The following is a 12,839-nucleotide window of genomic DNA, read 5'->3' as shown; positions in this document are numbered from 1 at the left end:
GTAAATATTCCTTTCTGATTAATTTTAAAAATATTCCAAAAAATAAGGAATCCACCTAACCTCTAAATATGTTCATGAAGAATAACATAACAGAATAACAGAATAACAAATAAATCATGGCATACCATCCTAACATTTTGGTAAGTAGAGTCTCAACTTCAGTATTAAGTTGGTCTCACTGATAAAGCAAGATTAATCATGAAGTTATCAGTATCTATTTCACAAAATGGGATGGGGAAATATCACAGTATAATTTGATGAAATTCAAATGAAAACGAGGCTTGGAGCTCGTTATTCATACCAGTTAACAAATACATGAGATAGAGGGTATCTAAGTACAATTGTCTACCAGAAATCTTATCAGCTATAACTTATTGTTTCAGCAAGTTTGAAGTACTTGTAATCACTTGGCTTAAGATGATTACTGAATAAAAAAACGAATTGTTACACAGCTGACTCGGAGGGATTTCAAATAGGGTAAGTTTACACTATAATTTGAGACAAGCTAGAATTTATTTTTTGGAGGTGATTGTGAAAATAGTAAAGGACCTTTGGAGTTAGTGGCTGGCATTTTATGTCAGTGGAATTCAAAATAATATAAAAGGAAAACGAGGCACATGTAACCACATTTATTCACAAAATAACTCTATCCTTGGAAATGTGAACGATAGTAGGCTGCTTTGTGGAGATTCTGTCCAGCATTCTGTCTGACATCATTCTTTGAGTGGACCAAGGCCTCTCTGAATGCTCCCCCTCCCTCACGCCTCCCATCAGCTCCTTTATACATCACCCCAATCCTTGGCCACTGTTTATGGAGTCAGATGAGTACCTCTGCCTGCCCTGTGCGGAGCAAAGCAGTAGAGGCATCTAGGATGCTCCGAGGGGAGCAGGAACGCAACAGCACTTTCTTCAGTGCAGTTGCATCCTTGCTCCTGCATGTGGCCCCTGAATTCGTACAGTAAATTTTCCTTTTTTGCTTAAATCTAGTATATAGTTCATGCTGCTGAGGCTGTGGTGAGATGTCATACATAGTTGGTAGTATTGTAAATTGTTACGTTTTCTGGAAAATATTTGGCAATACGTATTAAGAATATTAAAAACATTCATATCTGTATATGCACTTGTACCACTTCTAGGAGTGTATCATGAGGGATTTATCAGATTCATGCACTTGAATATTCATGTACAATGCAATCTATGATACTGAAAAATCAGAAAAAAGCTAAATGTTCCAATTTGAATATTAGCTAACTGTATCATGATGTGTCTGTATTTTGTAATGTTATACAATTATTAAAATGTTTAGAAAAACATTTAATGGAGTAGCAAACTACTGTGCTATGACATTAAGTGAAAAATGTGTATACAAAATACTACGTACTTTATGACTCCAGTATCATGATTTATACATGTACATGTGTATAATTAGTAAGACAAAAGTAGAACATTGCACCTAAGTGTTAAAAATGGTAATTTTTGAGCAGGAGAACTAAATATGACATTTTTTTTAACTGCTTTCCTGTATTTCTTACAATAATCATGTATGTGAATAGAAAAATCCTATTATTAAAAAATTCTGTGTAAAATAATACATTATTTTAGTGTTAAAAGGAATGAGTTTTTTCTTTGTTGCATGAAAAACTTTGGAAAATTCAACATGGTGTATTTACTCCGTGTTGTGCAGTGGAATAAAGTGTGTTCTTTATCTTTTCATGGCAGGATATAAAATCTAAAACCAACAGTGTTAACCTATCAGTTGTATCAAAATTTAAATAGAAATATGTTTGTACTTATTCACAGTTGTTTTAAAAATAAATCAGCATCTATTTTAAGTAATGAAGATTAAATACATTACAGTAACATTATTTTAATGTGAATATAACTTTGCCAGATTTTAATAAAATAACAACAGTTTAGAGATACACATATATAGGTAGAATATATACTTTTTAAAATAGTAAGGCATATTTTATGATATATAATCTTTTTACCACAAAATACATATGCTTCTCAGATACGAAATAAAACTAATATGACTAGGAAGACACTACTACCTGGGACCAGAATAACACCTTTACAAGTAGTTTAATTTTTATACATGACTTTAGTAACATCATTATACAAATAAGCCATTTAGCAGGCATGTTTTGGCAGTGTGAATCTATAAGACACTGGTTGAATTTCACATAAACTTCTGCAACCTGACAACTACTGCTTAGCAAGTCTTTGTATAAAGTGTGCAGTAGCAGGTACAAGTGGGCCCCAGTTGCTAATAGGTAAATAGGCACAAAAGCTTTGCTGCCCTTTGGAAGTTGGGCAGAGCAATCTTGAGCTCTGATCTCCTGTTGCTCCTCTCAAGTTTTAACATATTCTAAGTACCTTTATGTGGAAATCAAAAATAATGGAACAAGAGCAGACTGGGGAGATGGCATTTCTACCAGTAAAATTTTCCAAATCAACACACTCATCCAGTTTCCGACATCATTCTTTGAGTGGACATCGTCTATCTGATGCAAAATGTGGCTTTGCTTTGTTTAGTTGCAAAGGGAGAGGGAAGCTTTTGTTCAGCTTTTGTTTAGAAAAGTCAGTTCAGTACACATAATCGACTTTCTTAATTCTGAGAAGTAGCTCATGCTCATTTGGTAGTGAAGTGTTGTAGAGGAATGTTTCTCTTGCTCCATCTTCAACAAGATGACTTCACAGACAGGTTTCAAGTGTGTCACTCAACCTCAATACACGGGACAGGCTTCTTGGTAGATGAGCTTCCATTTTCTGAGGGGCGGTAGGAAAGTGTGCTCATTTTTGTGGACAGGGTTGAGTGGGATTTGGCCTTTGGGGGAATGTATTTCAGAAGCTGGAGAAAATGTTTTTTAAATTTTTTCCCCAGAAAGCCATAAAAGAGAGGATTCAGGCAATTGTTAAAATAAGCTAAGCAAATAGTGATGGGCATGGCGGTGTCGACAATATCTGAAATTTTACAGTCATGTATGATGCCCAACTGAATCAATACATCCAGAAAAGTGAATATTTGGTGGGGAACCCAGGAAAAGAAAAAGAAAAGCACAATTGCCATAATTATCTTGAAAATATCATCTTTTCTTGGTTTGTTCTTCTGAATTTCATAAGCCTTCTTTAGGGTCTTCCAAATAAGAGTATAACTTGTAAGAATGATCAGAAAAGGAAACAAGAAACCCAGTATATTCTTGGTTAGGCCCAGTCCTACGGGGAGGGTTGAATTTTGGGATTCGTAATGGAAAGCACAAACCGTGATATTGATATTCTCGATGAAAAATACATTGCGGTGGATTATAGTTGGCAAACTGGCCAAGCCAGCCAGCAGCCAAATAATGATGCAGGTGACTTTGGCCACAAGCATTGTGCGCCGAAGGCGGGACTTCATTGGGTGCACGATAGCCAGGTAGCGATCAATGCTTAGACATGTGAGTAGAAACACACTGGCATAGAGGTTGAAGCTGACGCTGGCTGAAGCGATCTTACATAGGTAATTGCCAAAGGGCCAGTGGTATTCCATAGCAGTGTAGACAGCCCATAGTGGCAAAGTCAGTAAAAAGCATAAGTCAGCCAGTGCTAAATTCAAAAGAAAAACACTGGCCACAGTCTTCAGTTTCATGTAAAAGTAAATGACAATCACCACCAAGCTGTTTCCAAATATTCCCACCACAAAGATAATACTATATAAAGTGGGGATCATGACAAATATGTAATTGTGCCTTCCAGCTTTGGGACAGTCCTCTTGGATTCTTTTAATACCATATTCGGTGGAAGAGTTGAGGATCATTTTGATCTCCTGGGTCTCAGACAGTATGCCAAATGCACCTAGAAAAAATACAAATGAAAAGGTAAAAAATTTTTAACTTCCAGTTGTAAATGAATAGGTTTATTTCTCAATCATTAATACAGTAACTCAACTTTAGTTTTTAGGAAAAAAAATAGATCATATTTTCTGGAGAAAAGCTGTGAACTGATAAAACCTAAGATTGTACATTTAAATTAAGTTTTAGAACATATTGCTTTTCTAGGAAATGATAAAGATCCTTCAGACAAGTAGACGTGGGGTCCTATGTGAATACTTATCTAGGTCCTTTGCCTTTTTTCTAGGAGTAAATCCTAGCTTCCAAATTGATTAGAAAAACATAATCTAAATTTCAGAAAATACTACTGAATTAAATTAGTTATTCAGAAAGACTTGAGTTTTTCCTGAGGCTAATTAATTTGTCTTTAACCTCAGAAATGTGACACATCCATATCTTATTCTTTGAACCATTTCTTTCATATCACAATCTTAGGTAAAAAAATTATTAGCATCCTCCCTTAAGTGGTCTGAATAGCTGCCTCTAGGTTCTGAGGAATTGATTTAAGAGGGGATAAAAGGGAGGGCTCAAGGCTTTGGGGAACAGCATTCTTTCTATGGTTTTCCATGTCACTACAGGCAGTTACCACTTATTCTTTAACTTCCACCCCAGTCTAGCAAAAGGGCCTGAATCTCCTAACTTTTGTGCCCACAGTCCATTTCTGGAGTTAACTCTGAGGTTAACCGGTTGTCTAACAAGGATGTCAAATAAATAGATTAGGTCAGGATTATCAATAAAACATGTGTTTTGGGGGGGCTCAAGATAGCAGCAGTTCTTTAGGATTTTAGGAAGAATCAGATGCTCAGGAATGAGCTCCACAGAGACTTTTGCAAATATTGGCTCCAATATTTTACATAATCAACAATCAAGCCATTCATTTATGTGATTTAGAAAAGCATCATATTCTGCCCTAGACAAGAGTCTAACAAAAAACCCTTGGAAGGGAAGCTGAAGATGCTGTGAGGATAACATGGCAGTGTGTGGCACAGGCAGGCTCCGAGGTGAAGGCCAGCCCTAGGCACAGGCGAGGCTGGCCAGGCAGGGTAGTGGTGTTGGGTAAAGACCCTATTGCTCCTCCAGGAGTGGGTCCCTAATGAGCATGGGCGTGCTTTCCACTTGTAGCAGATGATCCTGGGTAAGGAGAGGAGCAGGAATAAGACGTGAATAGTCTGCCCAGGATAGCTGCACTTGGCATCCAGGAGAGCTGGATGAACTCGCGCACTTAAGGTGGTGTCCATCTTCGTGCAAAGTGGTGCTATGAAAAGGATGAGTCTCAAGTAGCCAGATTTTAAGAGGTAACACTGGGAAAGAGAGGTTCTTAAGCGGCCTCTTTGCCTCCCCCAAGGAGGCAGTTATTCTCCCTACCCAAGTTTTTGGCTCTATGCCCTCGTCTTGTACTCAAGACTATATAATCTAAATCCCTTTCTTCTCTTTCCATTCATGGGGGCATCAGCATCCGCCAACAGGCAGATGTCACATCATCTGTGGAGCCTTCCTGACTTGTCTGGGCAACTGGCTGTTCCATTTCTTGTGCTGCTCTGGCACTCTCGATGTAGGTTTTGACCTATATATTACAATGGTATGTTGACATATCTGTCTTCTCCACTGGTTTGTCCGTGGCTTGAGGGTAAGGCCTGTTCGAAGCATCTTGTTCATTAGTATAGGCCCTGACACCTTCCTGGAAGCAGATGATAAATGTCTGGTAAATAAGAGAGCAAGTGGACAAATTGAATGAGTGAATATTATATAACTTAAAGCTACAAGTAGAGAGTATTGAGACTAATTTCTAGGGGCTAATGAAATCAATTTACATTCTGACAGAAAATTTGACAGAAAATACTCAGTGTCAACCTGGGCTTCACCTTGGATAACAAGCCAAAACCCAAACCCAAATCTAATCCCGAACCAAACCCAACCAAACTGACCAAAAAAAACCCAAAAAAAAACCTTGGCACTTTTAGAAATCTGTAGTTTACAAAACAGAAGAAGATAAAAATAAGGAATTACTTAGTAGAAACTAGGGCTAGGCTCTCAGGAAGGTTTGACCTACTTCTTCCTTACCCAAAAGGATTTCTCTACACTTTCCTGATTTTTTCAGTTTTTAAAAAAGTCATAATTACTGAAATCATGCCAATTTAAAAGTATAAATTCATTTAGGTAAACAAATATTCTCTATTAAAAATTAAATGCTTCTTAAAAAGCCTATGAGCTAGCAGGCATTTATACCTTAAAGTGGATTAATTTACTTATTTGCTCTCCTTCTAACATCTAGTTGTGATAAGTTGGATTTTGCCTAGGAAAAAATTGGAAATGTCAAGGTTAAAGAATCTCAAAGATTAAAAGTAGCCTGGGTTGAACTGAAAATAGGGCAGAGTTAAATATTTGTTTCAGTTTGGGCATAAGGGCACTAAATGTTAGGAAGGAATAAACCGGATCCATTAGGATTCCTTGGGTGCCCTGAGCTTGGGTGCACAAGAGTAGGGAGGAAACTCTATTTCCTCTCTTGACCTCACTTTGAGGGCACACAACTCTTGCTGGTCCCATTTTTTGTCTAGAGGGGGTAGAACTTTATTGACTAGGCTGGAACTATAACCATCATTTATAAAAGAATTTCAGTGGAAAAATTTGCATTTGAAAGGACCAATTTATAAACATGGTTTTGGACTCCAGTTCCTTCACATTCTGAGGTCAGCCTTTTCTTAAGTTTCCATCGATCCATATTGACTAATATTTAAAATGTAAAAGGTTGCTCTGAACACCTAGGGAAACATCCCTGGAAGTTTGAATGAGGTATATATTATTTTAATGAGTATATTATTTGAGAAACTCTGGGCATAGCGTTGAATATACTAACTGGAAGGACATTTTATATAAATGTTTCTATAAGTAATGACCAAAACTGTCTATCTAGTAAGGCGTCGGGGAGAGGAATTTCAGGGAATGAAAATAGCAGGAGCAAGTACAAGAAAGCAGAAATGCAAATAGTGTATTCAGCAGGCAGTCATCCATTCGTTCCATATTCACTAAACACCTACTATGTGCTGGGGTCAGGGATGCAAAGTGAATAAAGTCACAGTCCTTCTCCTGCTTTGGATGATTTGAGTCTAGCTGGGGGAACAGGAGCCTTAAAGCCAAAATTATCTCCACTGTGTTGAATACTATACCATACCAGAGGCATGTGGAATGTTCTGTATTTTTCACTGACCCAGCTTGATGGTGGGAATGTCCAGGAGTTATCAGGCACATTTCCCAGAGATGGCACTTGGACTTTGGAGGATGTATGGGAAACAGAGTGGTTAGAAGTTAAAGGCAACCACCTGGCCAGCTAAGGTGGAATAGAGATTTCGTTATTGCTTGAACTTTTCCCTCCTTATAAATGTCTGAAGCTTCATCTATGGGAAACTGCTCTTGTAAATTTACAGATATTGTACAACCTTCCAGGCAGGGGTGTGGGGTCTGAATGTGTACTGGATGGGAGGGTGACACAGGCCATGCTGGTAGGTAAGAAATATTGTTCTCTCAGTCTGCACTGTTGCCACTCATAGGCTTCCCTAGAGAAACCTGGTTCTTGAGAAAGAGAGAAAATGGAACGCTTATGATTGGAGTCACCTTAGATTGATGATAAACAAGTGGTAAAGAGTAGGGTGTTTTTCTCTTTGAAGCTTGAAAGTATGCTATTTTGGTGAGCAGCTGAAGGAGAGAGAGATGTGATCTCCTAGGACACCAAACTTTTGAGTCCCAGAAAGCAGCTACTTTTCTGTTTCATCCTGCTTCTTCTTCCAGTAGGGTTATAAGCAGGTAGGATACTGATTAGAAACACAGGAGGATCCACCTCTCTCTATTTCTGGGTCTCACTGTAGCTTTTACTCAGGCTCTGTGGTTTACATGAATTCCACAACATCATTTCCTCTTGAGGTAAACAAGATGGAATTTGGAGTCAAAATGCTTGTAATGGAATCTTCCTTTACCACGTACAAATGTGTGTGGCTCTGGATAAGTCACCCAATTTTTCTCTGAACATAAGCCTCAGTTTCCTCATCTGTAAGAAATGGGAGCAATGATTCTTACTGCACTTAATTATTGTAGTAATTAAATGCAATAACTTGAAAGTACTGGGCCTATCTTTCAAATAGTAAGTGTTTAATAAATGTGTTTTATTTGAATCTTTACTATTATTTTTTTGAATGCAAGGCAAGTGCTGACTCAGCCGTGGATCAAAAAAGCATGAGAAATTTAAAAAAAAGGTTTATCATTGGTAAGCTTTTGCCATTAAAAGGCTAAAAATACCAAGCTGTTTTTCTTTCAAAGTATGAGTAAAAAATAATCTTAAGCAGATGAATAAATATGCCATGAGTCAGGTGGGAACTTTCAGTCTGCTACAAACACAAGGTTGGTTCACGGTGGCCACACCACATTTATCTACTGCTTGCTTTAGTAGGAGTTACCTTTCATTCCGTGACAGCTTCCCTGGTTCTTAAAAACGAACCTAAGAAAGAAGATTTTCTTTTTTCTTTCTTTTTTAATTCTAAGAATATTTCCCCAAGACTTTTGATTAGAATATTAATACCTCCTTAAGCTTTTAGGCAAGCCAAAACCAATCTAATTAAATTGTTCATTACAAGCTCCTTTTTTAATGAGTTTGCAATCTGAAGAAAAAAAAATACCCCGAAGTTTCCTATGATAATAAAGAGAGAACTAAACAACCAAATAATTATATTTTAGGATAATCTATCAAAGTATCTTTCTTTTTTAAAAAATTCTCTTTAATTTTATTATCTCCTTTTATTTATTTTTAAAAATATTTATTTATTTGGTTGCACTGGGTCTTAGTTGCAGCAGGCGGGCTCCTTAGTTGTGCTCTGGGGCTCCTTAGTTGTGGCATGTGAACTCTCAGTTGCGGCATGCACGTGGGATCTAGTTCCCTGCCCAGGGATCGAACCCAGGCCCCCTGCATTGGGAGCATGGAGTCTTAACCACTGTGCCCCAAAATATCTTTCTTAAATATCAAAAAGAGTAGGCCAGTGTTTGTTATTTGCCTGTAGTGCTGGACAGCTCAATACACCATCCTGTTCAAAAGGCATTCTCTTTATTGCTCCTATCTTATAATTCAGACATTAGAAAGCAACTGTTTCTGCTCCTGTGTGTTCTTCCCCTAGTAATGAATGAGGCATTCTACAGGGAACAACTGTTAGTATCCATTTGTGAATTCACTGAATCATAGAAGTTGGCATTCAAATTTTTAGGGTTTCTACTTGTTTCTTTTTCAAATCCACTTGTTCTTATTTCTTAACCTTCTGTTCTTATTTTATGGGTCTATTTCTACCCTTATCTCCTTAACCGTTCTGAACATCTGTGTGTGAAAAGCCCCTATCCAATTGCTTTACTATTTGTAGTTCTTCAGGTATAAATTCTATTTGTTTCATCTATAGACGCTGTTACTTGGCATTTGCCTTCATTTTAGGTTTCATAATCTTTGCGAGTTAATCTCTAGTAGGAATTAACTTCTTTAGTAGGCCTGAGTGGATGGCAGTGGTGGTAAAATTTCTGCTTGGGCATACAACACTCACTTGATCTGGAAAAGTTTTAATGCCAATTCTCAGCCTAGTTTCCAACCCCTTACTTTGCAGATACTGCAGATTAGGCCCTCTACCCATTCTCAAATTTTTGCCCGTCTACAGATTTTAGCCTTTGGTCACAATGGGAAGTAATTTTCCAGTCCTGGCTTTAACCAGGAAACCCAGTGTCCGTGGCCTTCAGTACATGAGCTTAATGGCCTTTACTTCCATTCTGGTAAAGTCATTAGAACTCTATCTCAGCTGTGTATCTGGTGTTGGTTCTTCTCTGGCCCCTGTGGTCTCAATTCTTATATGGAGCTGTAATGGGAATTTTATGTATTTAGAGAAAAAAGGTAATATCCATGATTGCTTAATCCATTATCTTCATCTTGACTGGAAGTTGCCCTACACATTATTTGGTGATAATGGTTAAGTTTCTTGGATCCAATAAGCTTTGAAGTATAGTCTTGTCCCTCTTCTTGCGCTCCCTGCCCCATCCTGACCTTTGATGAAGCATCCAGGCCTTTCTGGGTGACACTTTCCTCCAGGCCCGTAATGCTGGCAGCCATGACGAAGGGAGCATGGCAAAGAGCCTGCATCATAAGGCAGGTGACCAGAATTACTCTCAAGTCAGATCCACAGGAGAATGCAGTGCTTTTGGTCAGCAATTCCCGCCTAACTTCTCTACGTTAAGTACTTTTCTTGGAGATGATTTTGTTTGCCTCTGCAATTCCCAGATTAATCTTTCTCTTAACACAAAAGATATTTTATTAAAATTATTAATGCCATACTAATTACATACTTAAGATTCAATCTCTTCAAACTTAATGAATGCAAGTGTGGTATGTCTACGTGGTAAGTAGTGGTGTCTGGCCCTCTTCCTAAGTCAATGTCATCCACCGTGGCCTGCCCTCACAAGAAATGAAAACAGCGCAAGCTACTTTTTTATTTCTGCTCATACCATATGTAACCAACTGTAGTGACGGTGGTTAAATATTCTGTCATTCTCAACCAGTCCTCCCCTTTGCTTTGTCCAAAACAGCCCAAGAACCTAAAGAACTCAGCTTTAAGAAAGGAAATTCAGAAATTCCTTCCAAGTCAGGGTATAAATTTCAAGGAAAGTAAAATATTAATCCTAAATTTTTGCTTCTTGGAAATTATTCAGTACTTTAATATCTAATAATATAACACTAAACTACAATTAAATTTCTCTCCACTCGAGAAGCTCCAATTTATCATAGATTATAGTTTAAACAAGTCAGTTGTGATGAATATCCCAAGCTCGCCAAACAACTCTCTTCATTCCTATGCTATTTCCTCCCACTCATGGCTATCCTAAACTCTTGGCTATTTCTGTAGTATGATTTTTTTTTAAATTTCAGAAAGGAAAGATAGGGATGAAAGATATGTGATTAAGTCTAACCAGGTGCTTAATAATCTTCCTTTGACGCACTGGTGTTAGTAGAAAATATTCTTTTTATGTTAAATATAGAAGGCAATGGAAGGTTCTTCAGTGAGTTTAGAAAGAGTAGTGTTCCAGAGACTAGGAGAAAAGGAAAATAACATCTAACTTGGAAGAAAGCTTGTACATACATGAACCCCTGTCCTTTACTACTTCCAACTTCCTCAAATTTATGGACTCATAGAATCTCCCTGAGGGAATCATAACCACATTTCGAAAGATCAGTATCTTGGCCATCAAGGTGGAGGAAACCTCATTTTATTTATTTATTTTTTTTTTTGCGGTACGCGGGCCTCTCACTGTTGTGGCCTCTCCCGTTGCGGAGCACAGGCTCCAGACACGCAGGCTCAGCGGCCATGGCTCACGGGTCCAGCCGCTCCGCGGCATGTGGGATCTTCCCGGACTGGGGCACGAACCCGTGTCCCCTGCATTGGCAGGCAGACTCTCAACCACTGCGCCACCAGGGAAGCCCCCTCATTTTAAATATATGGCTTTCGGAGACTGTTTACAAGCTTTTCTTTTTCTAAAGATGAAAAACGCAGCTCCTAGGTGGGCATCTCAGTCAACAACAGCTGCTTTATCCAACTTGTGAACAAAAGCCCAGATTTCATCTGTGAAGCCACTCCACATTTGCCTCTTTGAGACTTTAAATCGGGAGCAGACACTGCTTATTTCTTTTCAAATTCCACTTTAAGAGGTATGAGAAAAGTTATTGGGAAGGAAAGGATGCACTAATTAATTTATACCCTTAAGAAATGATGATAATAGTATAGAATTATGTATTATGAGTTTTATGTTAGAGGTTATGGCATATAACCATATATGGTATATGACATGGCAATTCATTTCAGATTAAAGTTTTTACTGTTATGCAAATCAGATAACCATAAATTTTAAATGAAGCTAGAAGGATTAAATATTCAGTATATTGTACATGTTTCCCCAAATTACCCAGTGTCCTAATTGAAGCAGAAATATTCTTTGGATGATAGTCTACAAATTGGTCCTGCACAATGTGTAAGGAGACTTGGGTTCTAATTTTGGCTTTCCCACTCACTAGCAAGGTGACCTTGAACCAGTCACTTAGCTTCTCTAGGTTTCTGTATCGTCGGGGAGCTGGTACATGCTTCAGAAAATCTCCTGAAACACTGAAATTTCATAATCTCTCTTCTGAATAGGTATACATCTTTTGTATACAATCTACAAAAGATATATATTAGGTAGGTATACAAAAGGTATACAATAATGGCTCGACAAGTAGAAATTACCCAATAAATCATTAAATCAGCCAGCTATTTGTTTGTCTATTGATACAGATATTATTAGTATCACAATGAGTTAATAACATTCTGTAATTAAATATAAAAACTCTTTTTTATTTAAAATGAAATGAAAAGAATTTTACCTTTTACTGAAGATGAATAAAGAAACTCTACTTAAGCTCATTATGTTATAGTGACAGTGCGTTCCCCCCCCACCCCATTTTTTAGATTAACTATTAACCCAAAGAAATGTTTCCCCAGCAGAGCATTTGGATAGCTGGTTGTGACTCCAGGTTGATGAGGTCAAGATTATAGGTTTGGACGCCATCTAGACTAGCTGTTTTCACTCCATTTATGGTCAAAGACTATGAGCCTCTCAGACATCCCTTGTGTTATTCACTGGCAATTCCAGGTGAAAGGGTAAAGACAGATTGATTCATGGCTGCAAGTCAAAATTAAAAGTATGCCCTGCAGTTAGGGAGTCAAGATTATATCATCCTATGAAAAAGGTGGCACAATATGTTATTGTTAAAATAACTTATTCAAAATGAACCTATTCTCAGATTCTCTGTGGGGAAAATACAACTTTTTAAAGTTTAGCATATACTCAGAGTGGTTCAGTTGCCCAGATAAAACATAGAGGTGAGGGCAGAGGAACCTCACAGTAATATACTATTTAGAATAATAC

General features: G+C 37.8%; 1 protein-coding gene across 1 annotated transcript in view; it reads right to left on the bottom strand.

Annotated features, from left to right (window-relative positions):
* Positions 1 to 1,840: 1,840 nt before the first annotated feature.
* Positions 1,841 to 12,839, bottom strand: part of AGTR1 (angiotensin II receptor type 1) — a 44,931-nt gene continuing 33,932 nt past the window's right edge. Inside the window, exon 4 of the mRNA XM_060011392.1 lies at positions 1,841 to 3,837. Coding sequence (XP_059867375.1) covers positions 2,720 to 3,799 — 1,080 coding nt within the window. The 5' untranslated portion in view covers positions 3,800 to 3,837 and the 3' untranslated portion in view covers positions 1,841 to 2,719. The remainder of the gene's footprint in view (positions 3,838 to 12,839) is intronic.

This window comes from Delphinus delphis, chromosome 4 (assembly GCF_949987515.2).
Source record: "Delphinus delphis chromosome 4, mDelDel1.2, whole genome shotgun sequence".
Classification (NCBI taxonomy): Eukaryota; Metazoa; Chordata; class Mammalia; order Artiodactyla; family Delphinidae; genus Delphinus; species Delphinus delphis.
The sequence above is the reverse complement of the archived record's forward strand: the minus strand, read 5'-3'. Positions and strand labels throughout refer to the sequence as shown.